The sequence below is a fragment of the Chiloscyllium plagiosum genome, unplaced genomic scaffold, assembly GCF_037043375.1.
Source record: "Chiloscyllium plagiosum isolate Xiang-an unplaced genomic scaffold, Cpla_swu_hap1 HiC_scaffold_17, whole genome shotgun sequence".
NCBI lineage: Eukaryota > Metazoa > Chordata > Chondrichthyes > Orectolobiformes > Hemiscylliidae > Chiloscyllium > Chiloscyllium plagiosum.
In genome coordinates, this window is record NW_028270155.1 from 13,585,101 (window position 1) to 13,602,458 (window position 17,358).

Genomic DNA, 17,358 nt, shown 5'->3' on the forward strand with positions numbered 1-17,358 from the left:
ACCGCTCTGTGGCCCAACATTTCAATTCCCCCGCCCACTCAGCTGAGGACATGGAGGTCCTGGGCCTCCTTTGCTGCCACTCCCTCACCACCAGACGCCTGGAGGAAGAACGCCTCATCTTCCCCCTTGGAACACTTCAACCTCAGGGCATCAATGTGGACTTCAACAGTTTCCTCATTTCCTCTTCCCCCACCTCACCCTAGTTTCAAACTTCCAGCTCAACACTGTCCCCATGACCTGTCCACCTGCCTATCTTCCTTTTCCACCTATTCACTCCACCCTCCTCTCTGACCTATCACCTTCATCCCCTCCCCCATTCACCTATTGTACTTTATGCTACTTTCTCCCACCCCCACCCTCTTCTCATTTATCTCTCCACGCTTCAGGCTCTCTGCCTCTATTCCTGATGAAGGGCTTGTGGCTGCAACGTCGATGTTTTTTTTTATATTTCTTTTTTTTTGGTTTGTTTTTTTTCCCTGCTCCTCGGATGCTGCCTGACCTGCAGTGCTTTTCCAGCACCACTCTGATCCAGAAGCTTGAAAGGTGCTGTCAATCAAACCCGTGATGATTGTAACTGTCCTCGGCATAAAGTTGAAATATTTTTTAACTTGAAAATGGTCTGGAGTAGGTACACTCAATGTTGGGCTACCTCCCTCAGTCCTTGACTTTGATCAGAATGCTAATTTATACTTTTTTGGAATAAGAATTAAGTAACAGTGCTTTTTAATAGGATTTGTTGTCTTACTGGATAATGTTTTAGCATTCAGATTAAGACCACCAGAGTGGGAAAACGAAAACAAGAAGAAAGGTGGGAATGAGGTTTGAGTCTGCTTTATTAAGATAGATCATTGAGAATCCTGGATTTAAATCCCTGAAAGAATATTTAATGGAGGTGAGGCTTTCGAAACACTTATGCTCTTGATTACCAGCACAGCCCATTGGACTACATCCAGCTGTGTGCATATGTATCACTTAAGATTTTTTTTAGCAGCAGGGTTGAGGGTGTGGTTGAAATTTTACTTATTTTGGGCACTAACTCAGTGAGTGGAATAAATGGAAATTTGGCAAGTCTGGGACATGGATTTGATTTCAGGACAGAATGTGCAGCTACTTTGTTCAGGGAGAGATGTTCAGTTCAAGATGAATGTTAACAATGTCAGTACAGCGTGTAATGAAAGGGGTCCCACTGCACTGAACTTTGAGAGGCTGTAGCTCTGAAACTACAACAGAGAGGGGGTCTTTGGTGTTCATCTGAGCTGGGAGTATTTGACACTGCCTGAAGTAAGATGTTCCACTTCTCAGCACTTTGCGTATTTGAAGTTTTTTTTTAAAGAAACAGTCACGAAAGCAGTTTGGTTCTGCAGAGTGCCTTATGAAGGAACAAACAAGCATTGGAGTTTGATTGTATCTACCAAACAAACCAAAGGCTTTTCTCACTTGTACATGACTATATGTACATATTTGAGCAGTGGGATGCCTGCTAACTGAACGAACCTCCATTTAACTTCAGAAAGACCTTAGATGGTGGTCGCTCCCTACTGCCTCAGTGGCAGTTGCCCCAAGCTTTACTGTGCCCCTCAGCACGTAGACTTGGACCTTGGAATGTTCCATTTCTCAACCCTTTGTGTCCCACATCTGTATGAGCAAATGCCTTTTCAAATGAGTAGGGGAATGTTGACAATGAACTGGCTCAGGACTGATGGACACTTTAAGCTATATATAATATATATATGATTTTCTTAATGTTCAAAGTGGCAACAGTGGAAAAGCTTTACTGTTTTCTCACTGTAAATTACACGTAATAATAAAGCCTGCATTCAAATTAAGAAAATGATCGCTTTCTGGTAATGGAGTGAATGTTTGTCATCGAGTCAGAGATGTACAGCATGGAAACAGACCCTTCAGTCCAACCCGTCCATGCCGACCAGATATCCCAACCCAATCTAGTCCCACCTACCAGCACCTGCCCCATATCCCTCTAAACCCTTCCTATTCATATACCCATCCAAATGCCTCTTAAATGTTGCAATTGTATTAGACTCCACCACTTCTTCTGGCAGCTCATTCCATACACGTACCACCCTCTGTGTCAAAAAGTTGTCCCTCTGATCTCTTTTATATCTTTCCCCTTTCACCCTAAACCTATGCCCTCTAGTTCTGGACTGCACCCCCCACAAAAAGAAAACAGGAAAAAGACTTTGTCTATTTACCCTATCCATGCACCTCATGATTTTATAAACCTCTATAAGGTCACCCCTCAGCCTCCGACTCTCCAGGGAAAACAGCCCCACCTATTGAACCTGTTCTGTAGCTCAAATCCCCAAACCCTGGCAACATCCTTGTAAATCTTTTCTGAACCCTTTAAAGTTTCACAACATTCTTCTGATATGAAGGAGACCAGAATTGCACACAGTATTCCAACAGTGGCCTAACCAATGACCTGTACAGCTGTAACATGATCTCCCAACTCCTGTACTCAATACTCTGAATAAGAGAAAGCATACCAAATGCCCCCTTCACTATCCTATCTACCTGTGACTCCACTTTCAAGGAGCTATGGACCTGCACTCCAAGGTTTCTTTGTTCAGCAACACTCCCTAGGACCTTACCATTAAGTGTATAAGTCCTGCTCAGATTTGCTTTCCCAAAATGCAACACTTTGCATTTATCTGAATTATGCGAAGATAAATCTGCTACTTCTCAGCCCATTGGCCCATCTGATCAATATCCTGTTGTAATCTGAGGTAACCTTCACTGTCCACTATACCTCCAATTTTAGTGTCATCTGCAGACTTACTAACTGTACCTCTTATGCTCGCATCCAAATCATTTATGTAAATGACAAAAAAGTAGAGGACCCAGCACCAATCATTGTGGCACTCCACTGGTCACAGGCCTCCAGTCTGAGAAACAACCCACCACCACTACCCTCTGTCTTCTACCTTTTGAGCCAGCTCTGTATCCAAATGGCTAGTTCTCCCTGTAGTCCATGAGATCGAACCTTGCTAACCAGTCTCCCATGTTGTACGCCTTACTGAAGTCCATATAGATCACGTTCACCACTCCGCACTCATCAATTCCCTTTTGTTACTTCAAAAAACTCTGAGATATTCCTGGAAATACATCCAAGGAAGTTATTTGGGTTGAACCGAGAAATAAGGTGATCACCCCTTCCTTATTGGGATTCTATTATAGACCCCCTAATAGTCAGAGGGAAATTGAGAAACAAGTTTGTAAGGAGATCTCAGTTATCTGTAAGAATAATAGGGTGGTTATGATCGAGGATTTTAACTTTCCAAACATAGACTGGGACTGCCATAGTGTTAAGGGTTTAGATGGAGAGGAATTTGTGTGTCCAAGAAAATATTCTGATTCAGTATGTGGATGTACCTACTAGAGAAGGTGCAAAACATGACCTACTGTTGGGGAATAAGGCAGGGCAGGTGACTGAGGTGTCAGTGGGGGAGCAGTTTGGGGCCAGCAACCATAATTCTATTAGATTTAACATAGTTAAGGAAAAGAATAGACCAGATCTAAAAGCTGAAGTTCTAAATTGGAGGAAGGCCATTTTTTTGACGGTATTAGGCAAGAGCTTTCAAAAGCTGATTGGGGGCAGATGTTTGCAGGTAAAAGTATGGCTGGAAACTGAGAAGCCTTCAGAAATGTGATAGCAAGAGTACAGAGACAGTATATACCTATTAGGGTGAAAGGAAAGACTGGTAGGTATAGGGAATGCTGGATGACTAAAGAAATTGAGGGTTTGTTTAAGAAAAAGATGGAAACCCACGTCAGGTGTAGGCAAGATAGATTGACTGAATCCTTAGAGTATAAAGGCAGTAGGAGTATACTTTGACGGAAATCAGGAGGGCAAAAAGGGGACATGAGTTGGCTTTGGCAAATAGAGATAAGAAGACTCCAAAGAGGTTTTTCAAATGCATTTAGGACAAAAGGGTAACTATGGAGACAATAGGGCTCCTCAAAGATCAGCTAGGCTATCTTTGTGTGGAGCTGCAGGAGATGTAGGAAACACTAAACGAGTATTTTGCATCCATGTTTATTGTGAAAAATGATATAGAAGATATAGAATGTAGGGAAATAGATGTTGACATCTTAAAATCTCCATATTACAGGGGAGGAAGTGCCAGATGTCTCAATGCATAAAAGTTGAGGTTTGTACTTTTTAAAGCATACCACAGATGTACAGAGAGCACAGGTGGTGATGGAGATTTATTAACTGCATGACATTAGAACTGGAAGATCAAACTTTTGCCTTGGCCTATTAATATATCAGTTTGGAGAAGTGCAACAAAGCAGCTCCAGGATTCCAGCAGTCTGCGCAAAGATGACTGGTTGAATGGCCTCTTTCCTAAGGTTTCATTCTGGATTCTGATGATGCAGTAGGTATTATTTGCTTTCTCAGGACAGAACGCATGGCCAGAGATATAATGAAGCAGATGGGAGGTGATCACATTGTTGTCCTTTGCGTACTGAAGGGAGGTTACAAGTTCTTCGCAGACCTTTTGGACTACATCAAGGCTCTAAATAGAAACCAGGATGAGTCGCTGCCAATGACCATTGATTTCATCAGATTGAAAAGTTACTGTGTAAGTATGTCCTTGCCAGCTGTAGAAGATGGCCCAAATGGTCTGTTTGAGTTACGTATTGCAGTTAGAGGACAAAATGTACATAATGTAGTGAAGTGAACTGGAGACAGAAACAATACGTTATGATTTCGGGGACAGGAACCGAGTTGTTTTGTATTGTCAATTCTGATGATTAAAGTGGGATTTTCAAGTTGGTGGGGGAAAAGCTGATTGGGAATAGGTGGGATTCATGTCGGGATAGGTATTGGTGCTATGGCATTTTTTTTCAAAGCAGGGCACCATTGTAATGGATGGGCGTGGCTGTTTTTGGTGTGGGGGTCTGCTACACTCCAAGAACTGGTTTATTGCTTACTGCTTGGGAATTTAGTTGTGGACAGTGATGGCTGCATTTTAGTTTTTAGGCTTTGTGGATGCACCCAGAATTCAGAAACCTCTATGTTGTGGAGGGATTGGGGTGGTCGCTGAGGTGACATTCCTATCATGGGAAGGGAAACAGATTAACTTATGCACTGAGGATTCATATGCTTACAAGTGCCACTGTGGGGAAAGCAGGCACATTAAATTTCTCTCCAGCATTCTTTACCTCTCTCTTAAATGCTGGGTTTTCCGAGTGTTGGGATGCCTCACTGCTCAGGGTTAAATTCATAATGGAGATGAAATTTGAGGCATGCACCCTCATTGAAATGGATAAATAAGCAATCTACCTCCTGGGGAGCAGTTTGGGTGGTCACCCTCCGTTGACACCAGAAGTGGGTGGGTTGGTTTGGTTTTGTGATTTCTATCACTCACCCCATCCAAATTCACTTCTAATAATCTCAACATCCCACTCCTGCCAGAGTCAGCACCCTCCAGAAACCTTCATGTGTAAGCCTAGACCTTGAATATTGGAAGGCTGTGCAACCATGAAGTCTGGCAGAACTGAGCTCACGTCAGTGCTGGATCCAAGCGACACAGGTACTTTTAACAGCTAAAGGTGACATGTGAATAACATTCATCACTTGGATGTGTAATCCCTCTTTCATTTCCCTTACTACTAGCCTAAAGGCATTTCAAGCCCATCATATTACCTCTAACAGTTCTTTTTTAGCGAGATCTCCTGAATCATTAGGCTGGGATTGAACTGGGGCCTTGCTGCTGGGGTTACAGCTTTGTGGGAGGGAGAGGGGGTTGGAAGGGGAGTGGGGTGGGATGCAGTGAGGAGGAAAGAGATAACAAGGGGTTGCTGGCAGTGGGATGCACACAGCTGGCCCCTCAAGCATTGATGCATACCAAAGGATTAATAATGGTCCAATTCTCAGTTGATTAAATGATCGCACACCAAGCTCCCTTCATAATTGTGATCCTTTCCCACCAAACCGGAGAGACTCTAGCAGCAAGTGTCTGTATGAAATGTAGAAATGTGAAGTGCAACAAAGCAGTGAATAGTGAAATTGCAATGTAAACTCAAACAGGAAAGCCCACAATGGATTCAAATCCACAGTAGGTTTCAATAACTTATAACTAGGAATTGAGTTAATTCCTGGTGACGTCCAAGTGAATGCTTTGTGTGTATTGATCTTCCATCTGTTACTCCTGCAAAATTACTACACCCTTTTCTCTATCTTTTGTAAAGAATGACCAGACAGTAAAGGAGGTGAAAGTTATTGGAGGGGATGACCTGTGCATGTTGGCTGGAAAGGTTAGTATAATACTCTCTGGTGCCATAACAATTTAACTATATTTAAGTGTATAGTGTGCATGTGCACATAGCTGACTGTTGTGCATGGCACGACATGCTGGGAATCCCAGAGTAGCACCCAGCAAAATACCACTCACCATCAAGCAGATAATGCTATTGTTTTCAACTTTCAACAGCCAAACATACAAATGAGCGTGAGTATGTGGCACAGCCCCTTGAACTATCTCTGCCAAATGTGGTTTATCTGATTACTCTATATTCCTACCCTTTATCCTTCCACCCCTTGCTTGTGAAGAGTCTATCTGCTGGATTGACTTTTTTAAAAAAAATGCTGCTCCTAGATTTTTGTGAACCGTGGATTCGGAGAAAATTAATGGTCTTGGATGTTTCCATGATCTGTCCTTAGTATAAACATCTTGTTCTATTATTGATCCAGGGTTTTGCAGTCACCTGTTGTCTGATGCTGTTCCAGATGGTTTGTCTGACCTTGTATTTTTGTTGAAAAGAAAATGCTTCATAGAAGTAATCGCCACCCATATGCCACTAATTTAAAATCCAAATACCAAAAAATGATATTTACACCTTTCTTCACAATCCTTCCATCATGATGTCTGACATTGCTTTTAAGTTCTCCGGCCTGGTAGCTTCTCCTCTACTTTATCCCTTTGATTCTAGCATTGTGTACTTTCCCCCCACTCACCTCCAGGGATTTCAGAACCTTTTTTATAGCTGACCAGCCCAGCTGGACTCGGGTGAATTTTGGCTTCTGGTTCTATTTTTCGAGCCTTGCTTTTTTTTTTTTGCTTCTATTCATTTGAATAAAGCAGTGTGCGTCAGTGGGTAGGTGGCTGAATACTTTTTAACTCTCAATTTTGATAGTGTTATACAGCACAAAAACAGACCCTTTTGGACCATTGCCAACTATAATCCCAAACTAAACTTGTTCTACTTGCCTGCACTTAGCGCATATCCTTCCAATATCCTTATTCGAATGTCTTTTAAACATCTGTCACTTCTTCCTCTGGAAGTTCATTCCACATCACTGTTTTATTTTAAAAATATTGCCCTCCTATCTTTTTCAAATCTTTCTGCCCCTCACCCTAACATTATGCACCTAGTCTTGAAATCCCCCACCCTAGGGAAAAGACACCTGCCATTCACTTTATCTATACCCCACATGCTCTTTTAAACCTTTATAAGGTCACCCATCAACCTCTGAAGCTCCAGTGGGGGCAAAAATGTCCCAGCCTATACAGCCTCTCCTTATAACTCAAGCCCTTCATTCCTGGCAATGTTTCATTAAATTTCATGCTTCCTGTAATTTTTAGACAAGCATTTAATTATTCATGACCACCTTCACTTCCTGGCCCAAATGTTTGAGGTGGCAGGATTCTCAAAACTGGGATTGAATATGGTACATGGAGTGGCTTTTGTGGCTAGTGGAACTGCTGCAATAGATTATGGGCAGCAGCAAATTCAGTGATCTGCTTCTGGAGTGGCTACCCTTTATTAAGAATGGTAGTTCAACACCAAGAGCTGCCAATCGATCAGAAGAATGACAGCTCAGCAGCACCTCTGGCGACGGGCATTGCTGGGGTTGTAGCAAGAGAATGAGGGTGCCTCAGAGGTTGGGAGCACTCTGGTAAGTGGGGCAGATGATAGCTTACAACCTGCTAGGAAGACCTCAACTGGTGCGGGTGAGGAAGCACACTTGGGCTGCCTGTACCCTTGGAGTTGTTCTGCATGGCATCAGTGTCCTTCAGTTTCTCACCCTGCCATTTGACGGTGCTGGGCACGTTTCTGTGGAGGATGCGGGGGATGGGTGGTCTCCTTATCAGGCTTCAGACGACTCTGCTATCCTGCAGCCTCCCTCTCCCAACAAAATGGGTAGCTAATCTACTAACTTACCCACCAATATTGCAATGGAATTCCATGCCAAGGGGGAGATGTGCTTTTCGCTTGCTCTTTTTTTGGTTCATTGTTGTAAAATTTTTTTTCCAGAATAAATTGGGACCCAACATGAGAGAGAAATAGTTATGTCACAGGAAGACTGTAAGATCATTGGTAATGGCTATTAATTTGACTATTAATGGTTACTTTCAGGTTGAAGGAAAGATAATGGAAATATTGACTGGTTACAAACTAAAAGGCCAGTAGGAAACTTTTAAAACTCAAATTAAGAGCTGAGGAAATAAAATAGAGATGCAGGGCCAGATGATGTGTTTTACCTGTATGATGTGATTGGTGGTGGCCCCCATTATGGTTTGTAATTACTACACCTGTAGCAAGTGTTGGTTGTTTGAGGAATGCCTCATCAGAGTTGATGATCTGGAGTCTGAGCTTTGAACACCGTAACACATCAGGGAGGGGGAAAGAGTTACCTGGATGCTGTTTCAGGAGGCATTCACATCCTTTAGATTAACTACCTCAAATTTTGTGTGACTATGAGCAAGGCAGGTAGAGGGATCCAGGAGGTGTAGAGCTGAAGGAGCCCCTAAGCTTGAGCTTGACTAACAGGTTTGAGATTCTTGTTTCTTCTGTGGATGAGAGTCAGGATGATAATAAGCAAACTGACCATGGCACCATGATACAGGAAGCCATTCAAGAGGGGTGAGAAAAGAGAAATGTAGTTGTAATTGAGGATAGTATAATCAAGGGAATAAACACTGTTCTCTGTAGCCAGGATAGTGTTCCAAAGACTCTGTTGCCTGCTTGGTGCCTGTGTTTAGGATATCTCATCTGGGACATTTGTGCCAGTACTGGGAAGGAAGGAGCTCTTCCAATGGGATGGGCTCCACCTGAATCATGGTGGGACCAGAGTTGTGGTGAATTGCAAAACAAGAGCCATGGGTAGAGACTTAAACAATAATGGTGGGGGTGTTCAGTTGATAGAAAATTATGGAAAAACTTGAAAGCTGGGGAGGGTTCAGCAGTGGTTCAAGTTTCCAGAACAAGGAATAGATCAGAGTACAGAATGTATAGGAATGATAGGATGTTGTAGATATCACGTGGCTGCAAGAGGATCTGGGATGGGAACTTGATATCCAAGGATATATGTCCTATTGACAAGAGAGGCAGAGGGGGTGGGTTGCCGTGTTAGTAAGAAATAAAGTGAAATTGATAGCAAGAAATGACATTTGGTTAGAAGGCAGAAACTGGGTAGGTAGAGTTGAGGAACTACAAAGTTCAAAAGCTCCTGCTGGGAGTTGTGCACAGGCCTCCTAGCAGCATGTGGAGACAAAAATAAATCAAGAGAGTGCCTTTCTTAAATGCCTTTTCTATTACAATAATCACGTGAGAGCTTCAAGATGCAAATGAACTGGGAATCATGTTGATCCTGAGGAAAGGGATTTGTGGCTTATCTACAGAATGTTTTTGGGGCGGCTTGTTGTGGAGCATACGAGGGAACTGACCGTTCTGGATTGGGTGATGTATAATGAGGCAGAGTTGACCAGTGAGCTTAAGGTGAAGGAACCCTAAGGAAATAGGAACCATAACATGATAGAATTCACACTGCAGCTTGGGAGGGAACAGCTGGAATCGGATATAATATTAAAATTTAGTAAAGGTAACTACTAAGACTTGAGGGAGGAGCTGGCCAAAGTTGATTGGAAGAGGACACTAGCAGGGAAGATGGTGGAGCAGCAATGGCAGGAGTTTGAGGGTAATTTCGGAGGCACAGCAGGAGTAAGCAATGTATTAAGGGAGGACGAGGTAACTATGGCTGACCAGAGAAGTCAGGTACAGCGTAAAAGAAAAAGCATACAATATGACCAAGATTAGTACAAAGCCAAAGGATTGGAAATCCTTTAAAAACCAGCAGAGGATAACTTAAAGGAAATGAGGGGGAGATGATTAAATAAGACGGTAAGCTAGCTAGAAATATTAAAGATTGCAAGGCTTTTTTAAAAGGTAAGAGAGGCAACAGTGATATTGGACTGTTAGAAAGTGAGACTGGAGAGATAGTAATGGGTAACAAAAAAATGATAGACTAGCTGAATAGGTACTTTGCATCGATCTTCACAATGGAAGATACCAGCAGTGTACCAGAACTTCAGACTCAATGGGCACAGGTGAGTGTAGTGGCTGTCACTAAGATGATGATGCTGGGAAGCTGAAGATAAAGAAATCAGTCTAACCATAGAACATAAAACATTACAGTACAGTACAAGCCCTTCGGCCTCAATGTTGCGCTGACCTGTGGAACCACTCTGAAGCCCATCTATCCTACGTTATTCCATTTTCATCCATATGTTTATCCAATGACCATTTAAATGCCCTTAAAGTAGGCGAGTCTATTACTGTTGCAGGCAGTGCATTCCACGCCCCTAAATGACCAGATGGACTACACCCCAGAGTTCTGAAGGAGATGGCTGAGGAGATTGTGGAGGCATTGGTGGTGATCTTACAGGAATCACTGGAGTCAGGGAGGGTCCTGGAGCACTGGGAATAGCTCCTGTAAAACCCTTGTTTAAAAAGGGAGGAATTAGGAAGACCTTAAACTGAAGGGCTTAGCCTGACCTTAGTTGTTGGTAAGATTTTGGAATCCATTATTAACGATAAGATTACAGAGTGCTTGGAAGTGCATAGTAAAATAAGGCTGAGGTTGTGCCTGACAAATCTGTTAGAATTCCTTTGAGGAGATAATGAGTAAGTTAAACTAAGGAGAGCCAGTGGACGTCATCCAATTGGATTTCCAAAAGACTTTGACAAGGTGCCACACAGGAGGCTGCTGAATAAGAGACCAATGTGTTGGGGAAAGGTTCTAGCATGAAGAGCACATTGGCTGATTAGTTGAAGGCTGAGAGTGAGCATAAGAGGTCTGTTTCACGATGGCAGCCAGTTATTAGTGGAGTTCTGTAGGGGTCAGTGTTGGGATTACAACAATCCACATTATACATTAACGATCTAGATAAAGGGCATTGGCAAACTTAGCAACAATGACAGAAAGGTTGGAGGGATAGGTGGTATTGAGGAAATGGGGAGACTACAGAAGGACTTGGACACTTCAGAGGAGTGGGCAAAGAAGTGGCAGATCGAATTCAATATGGGAAAGTGTGAAGGTTTCAAGAAGGCTAGAATATGCAAGCAGAGATTATTGTAAGGCTCTGGCTAGACTGCATGTGGAATATTGTGAGCAGTTTTGGGATTGTTGAAAGGGGGGGGTACAATATCTGGATGCATGTTTGCTCACTGAGCTGGAAGGTAGCAGCTCAGCCAGCAAACTTACATCCAGAACCTGAACCTGAGCTACAAATCTTCTCAAAACTAGGGAGAAAAGAGATTGTTTGATTGATTGGATGTTGTAAGTCAATATTGTGGGAGGCAGCCTTGACAGCAGTCATTTTATGTTAAAGAAGAGAAGAGGTAGAGGGACTGAAAAGATTGATCAATTAAAGCTGGATTTGGTTGAAGTCAACTAAGCTAAAGCCAAAATTATCGCACTCTTCTAACTAGATCTTCTAACAATGTGCAAGTTGATTACAGATCATTTACTGTAAAGTTGATTGAAATCAAATTTTTAATCTTTTTTTTTCTTCCCCATCTATTGCTACATGATCTAGAATGTTCTAATAGTTGAGGTAAGTCAGTTTTGTTCTCATTTCCTAATGTCTGGCATATGTTGTATGACCTTCTAAAATGCAATGGGTCTCCTGGTTTGTTATGAAAATAGACTTTCATGTGCTATCAATTTAAAAAATGAGTCTTTAATTTTGAATCCCCTTACTATTTTGCTAAACTATATTTTAAATCTCACAATAGGGGTCTGGACAGAGTACTTAGGCAGAAACTGTTCCTGCTTATGAAAGGATCGAGAACCAGAGGGGACAATTTTAAAGTGTTTTGCAAAAGAAGCCAGTGGGAGGTAGAAGAGCACTTTCACAGTGGTTCAGGATTGGAATGCACTGTTGTGAATTGTGGGTGAAAGCAGCTTCATCAGAGCCAGGAGTAGGGCAATCAAACCCTTAAGCCTGCTCCATCATTTGATATGACCACGGCTGGTCTCACCTTGGCCTCAAATCCACTTTCCTGCCTGCTCTCCATAACCATTCCACCCGTTACTAAGTTTAAAAAAAACCTCCTCCTTAAATGTTCCAGCATTCTCTGCACTCTGCGAGTTCAGTTAAAGCATTCAAGAGGGCATTGGATGATTTGTTACTCTGTGAGCTTGTTATTGCGTCAAAGTGGATGATTGGCACCAAGTCAAAATACCCAGCGAGCCAGTGCAGGCATATTGGGCTGAATGGCCTCCTTTTGCACCATAACAATTCTGTGATTCATGTCTGAGCTCACCCAACTTCAATCTCTTGCTCATTCTCATTAGAGACAATCCCTATAGTTTCTCAGGCCCTCAGCCCTGGGGTTCCCTCCCCAAATCTGCAAAATGTGCAGCTAAATTTGAGTTAATGGTGAACTAATGTTTTTTTCCAATTTCATTTTATTGCTGGGTATTAAAACTCAAAGGACGTGGAGATCTGGGAGAGAAAACCAGGCTTCCAGTTTTGCTATTACAAATTCATCCTTTTTTCTCCCCCCCCCCCCCCCCCCCCCCCCTCCCCCAACTGAAAAGCTGTGTTTCCTGAAATGCAGTTCACTTGTGTATTCCTTCACATGGCTTCATATGTTTTACTAAATTTCTAATGGACTTTAATGTTATTAACCAGGAAAAAAAGACACCAGATTCTATGGAGACTTGACAGGTTTGATGTGGACAGACTGTTTCCTTATGGGAGGATCTAGGATCTGATAGGATGATCTCAGAGTAAAGGTGTTGCCCATTTAAGACTGGCAAAGTGGCCTTTCTTCTCTATCTGGATCTGGGGAATTCTTTACCACAGAGGGCTGTTGAAACATGGCTGTTAAGAATTCTTCAAGACTGAGATAGACAGATGTTTAAAAAGTAACAGTAATGAGGATAATGCAGGAAAGAGGAGTTGATTATCCAATCAGTCAAATCTGAGGAGCAAACCTGATGGACTGAATGGCATACTTATACTCCAATGTGCTATGGTGTAAGATGACATTATTAATTGGTACCAGTTTACAGCAATATCCTTCTCAACTGGCACCTGCATATCCCAAGAGTGAAAAAACTTTCCCATATATTCACAATGATATTTCAGAACCTCTGGTTTCTTCTGCTACAACAACACAAACTTATATTGATATAGACCCTTTAGTCCAGTAACAGATTCCAAGGTGTTTCTGTGGCATGCAATCAAAGTTGGCACAATATGAGATAGTTATGTTTTTAATATTCCTTCAAGCAAGGGAGAGATTGGGATGTTTAGCAAAACCAGTTCAGAGCATATTGCACAGATGACTGAACGTTATGCTTTATTTGTAGAATCCCTACAGTGCAGATAGAGGCCATTTGGCCCATTGAGTCTACACTAGTCCTCTGTAGGGCTTCCTACCCTATCACCATAGCCCTGCATTTACCATAGTTAATCCACCTAGCCTGCACATTACCGGGCAATTTAGCACGGCCAATCCACCTAACCTGCACATCTTTGGACTGTGGGAGGAAACCGGAGCACCCGGAGGAAACCCCCAGAGACAGTTGGCCAAGGGTGTAATTGAACCCGGGATCCAGGTGTTGAGATGAGCTGCGGGGTAACACCCTAAGCAAAAACAAAGCAAATTTGGGTTCTGCCCGTCCAAAACGGAGGCATGTTGTAGGATTTGGAGGAAGTGAAAAAGATGAGCTTGGGGTGATTGGTAAGCCAGGATGCGAATTTCAAAACTGAAACAAGATGGGGATTACGAGAGCAACGGATGAATGAGTTAGCACATTGGAAAGGCTTCCTGAACAGAGATTCAACCTGTGACTGTGTGGTTGGCCTTGCAAGATGCATGAGAAGACCCAACTTTACGTTAAGTGAGTACAATAAGAAATGTGACAATATTTCCTGCCACATTACAGCCATCATTGTGTTAGGCCCAGGACATACAATCCCTTGAACCCACCATCCTGTCTCAGACCTCACTGATTATAAATAAATCTCAAAGACCTCTTTGTCGAATTTTAAGATTTCTTGCCATGAGTATCTTTTGTTTGATGCAGTTTTTTCTTTTGAAAATGGTACTTCTCTGCTCTGTTCACCTCTCGACAAGGTGATTAAATTTAATCCAGAGGACAGTAGGACTGAATGATTTAGACAACTATTGTGACTTTTTATCTAAGTCAATGAGATATCAACAAAATAAAGACGGTTTAGCATTCTTCAGATATCATCATAATTGTTGTTGAGTGTGTTGCTGTATATATTTGAGATCAGTCTTTTTTTTGTTTGGTTCTTTCATGGGTTGTGCATGTTACTGGCAAGGCAGGATTTGTTATACATCCCTAACTGAGTGGCTTGCTAGGCCATTTCGGAGGGGCATCTAGAGCCAGCCATATTGCAGTGGTTTTGGAGTCGCATGCAGGCCAGATCGGGTAAGGATGGCAGATTTCCCTAAAGTTGAAACTTTATTGCTGGAACAGCACAGCAGGTCGGGCAGCATCCAGGGAACAGGAGATTCGACGTTTCGGGCACAGGCCCTTCCTGAAGAAGGGCCTGTGCCCGAAACGTCGAATCTCCTGTTCCCTGGATGCTGCCTGACCTGCTGTGCTGTTCCAGCAATAAAGTTTCAACTTTGATCTCCAGCATCTGCAGACCTCACTTTCTCCTCGCAGATTTCCCTAAAGTACATTTTATGAACCTAATGCATTTCCACATTAGTCAATGATATTTGTTGTCACCATAGTTGAGACCAGCTCTTAACTTAAAGTTAAATTCCACTAGTAGCTTTACATGGGATATGAATACTCACCCTCTGATCTCATGCTCTGGATTGCTAGTCTAGTAGTATTACCAGAACATCACCATCTCCTTTATGTTAGTTACTATGACAATTGAACTATAAGGAGGCAGGAGTAAGTCATTTGGGCCCTCAAACCTGCTGTGCCATTTAATGGGATCATTCCTCATCTGACGTTCCTCACATCCACTTTCCTGCCTTTTGCCTGTAACCCTTTATTCCCTGACTAATCAAAGATCTATCTGTCTCGTCCTTAAATATACTCAGGGCAAAGCTCTCTGTGGCAAGGGGTTCTAAAGATTCTCAACCCTCAGAAGAAATTCCTTCTACTTTGTCTTTAAATTGGTACTCCTTTATTCTGAGACTATGCCCTCTGATCCTAGACTCTCCCAGAAAGGGAAACAACCTCTGCATATTTACCCTGTCAAGCCCCTTAAGAATCCTATTTTTCAATGAGATCACCTCTCAATCTTCTAAACTCCCAGTGAGTAGAGTCCCAACCTGTTTAGCCTTTGCTCAAAGACAATCCCTCTATACCAGAGCTCATCCTTGTGAACATTTTCTGAACTGCCTCCAATAATTCTGTCTTTGGCTCGGTTAGACACTGCATGGTCAGTTTTTAAAATTTATTTTAATTATTTTTATCATCACCGCTTTCTTTTATTTAAAATTAACATTCGTCACAACCGGGACTAAACGGTCTTGGGTTTTGCAATTAACTATTTGTTTCAAGCAGAATACAAAACATAATAGTTTGAAATAATGTAAGGATTGTTAATTTTGGGTCTTTCAAGCAAAAACTAACATTGTGTTTTACAGTTGACTGGAGAAGTAGAATGGGAGACCGAGACCATCAGACCCCAGGGTCAGAACCATTAAGTCAACAGTGACACCTGTACAGTTAAATGGAGGGGATGCTAGGGGTATTGTTAGTTTATCATTGTGGAAAGATTGATCTGGGTATAATGTACTGCTATTTATTGCCAGTAATGTTAGTTTTATGTAGTACTACTTTTAAATTTCTTCCATCCCGCCACCCCACCGCATTTAACTCCTTGAATTCCATTACCTGGTTATAATTCAGTGCCTCGTGTTGCTTCCCTCTCCAGGACATTGTCGAAACTGGGAGAACTATGAGGAAACTTCTCGGACTCCTAGAAAAATACAAGCCACAAATGGTCAAAGTAGCAAGGTAGAGTGCACTTCTGTAGGCCAGTTGGCACTTTGGCCCCTGTACAACATCCAACTCTGACCTTTGGGTGACCAGGGGGTGATGAGTGATGAATCGAGCTGCCAGAGGAAGTGGAAGCGGGTACAATTAAACATTTTAAAAAAAAAACATCTGGATGAGTACGTGAACACAAGGGATTAGAGAGAGATGGGACAAAAGCTGGCAAATGGGACTAGGTCAGATTGGAATGTCTGGTTGGCACTGACAAGGTGGACCCAAGGGTCTGTATCTTGCTGTATGACACTGTCTTTATAACTCTCAGTGAGGGAGTACTATATTTTGAGAATCTGCTGTACTCTTAGGTGAATCTAAAATATCCTATAGCTCTATTTTGAAGAGGAGCAGAGGAGTGCTTCCCAGTGTCCTTTCAATATCTGTCCTTCAATCAACAGCATTATAAAACAGATTATCAATAGTCTGTGGTGCAGTACTAGTGTCCCTACAGGTTGATGAAAAAACCTTTTTTGGTCATTATCTGATCATTCACACTTCCTGTTTGTGGGATTTTGCTGAGAAAAAAATTGACTGCTGCATTTATGTGGAAACCTAGAAAATAGGGTCCTCTGGGTCTATGATCTTGATTTGATCATCCAACTCGGTGCCCTGTTCCCACTTTCTCCCCCATACCCTTTGTTTTGACCTTGACTGTTTTTGTAGCAGAGAATTCCACAGGCTCACCACTCTCTGGGTGAAGACATTTCTACTCAGCTCAGGTCTGAAATGGACTACTACAGATCCTTGTTCCTGTATTTCCTACATTAGAGCCAATGAGAAACTTCTATGTTGTGTTAGATGTTGGGATGCCCCAAACTCTTCAAAGGCTTATCAGAAATGAGGGTTTTTTCCCCCTTGTTATCTCAATCATAACATTATTAGCAATGACAAGATCTGACAATACTGTATGTCAATTTAAGGCAGATACTTGCATCTCTGAAGTAGAATGTCAATTAACATTCAAAAATGCCCATAACCACATGAGCTGAACTAACAGGTTGTGATGCATTGTTGGATCAAGGAGTCCACTGTGATTGTACATTCCA

General features: G+C 42.3%; 1 protein-coding gene across 2 annotated transcripts in view; it reads left to right on the forward strand.

Annotated features, from left to right (window-relative positions):
- hprt1l (hypoxanthine phosphoribosyltransferase 1, like) overlaps positions 1 to 17,358 on the forward strand; it is an 86,174-nt gene that overhangs the window by 18,891 nt on the left and 49,925 nt on the right. For both annotated transcript variants that reach the window (XM_043706554.2, XM_043706555.2), the window contains exons 3-6: positions 4,421 to 4,604; positions 6,217 to 6,282; positions 11,847 to 11,864; positions 16,197 to 16,279. In XM_043706554.2, the coding sequence (XP_043562489.2) occupies positions 4,421 to 4,604; positions 6,217 to 6,282; positions 11,847 to 11,864; positions 16,197 to 16,279 (351 nt within the window). The remainder of the gene's footprint in view (positions 1 to 4,420; positions 4,605 to 6,216; positions 6,283 to 11,846; positions 11,865 to 16,196; positions 16,280 to 17,358) is intronic.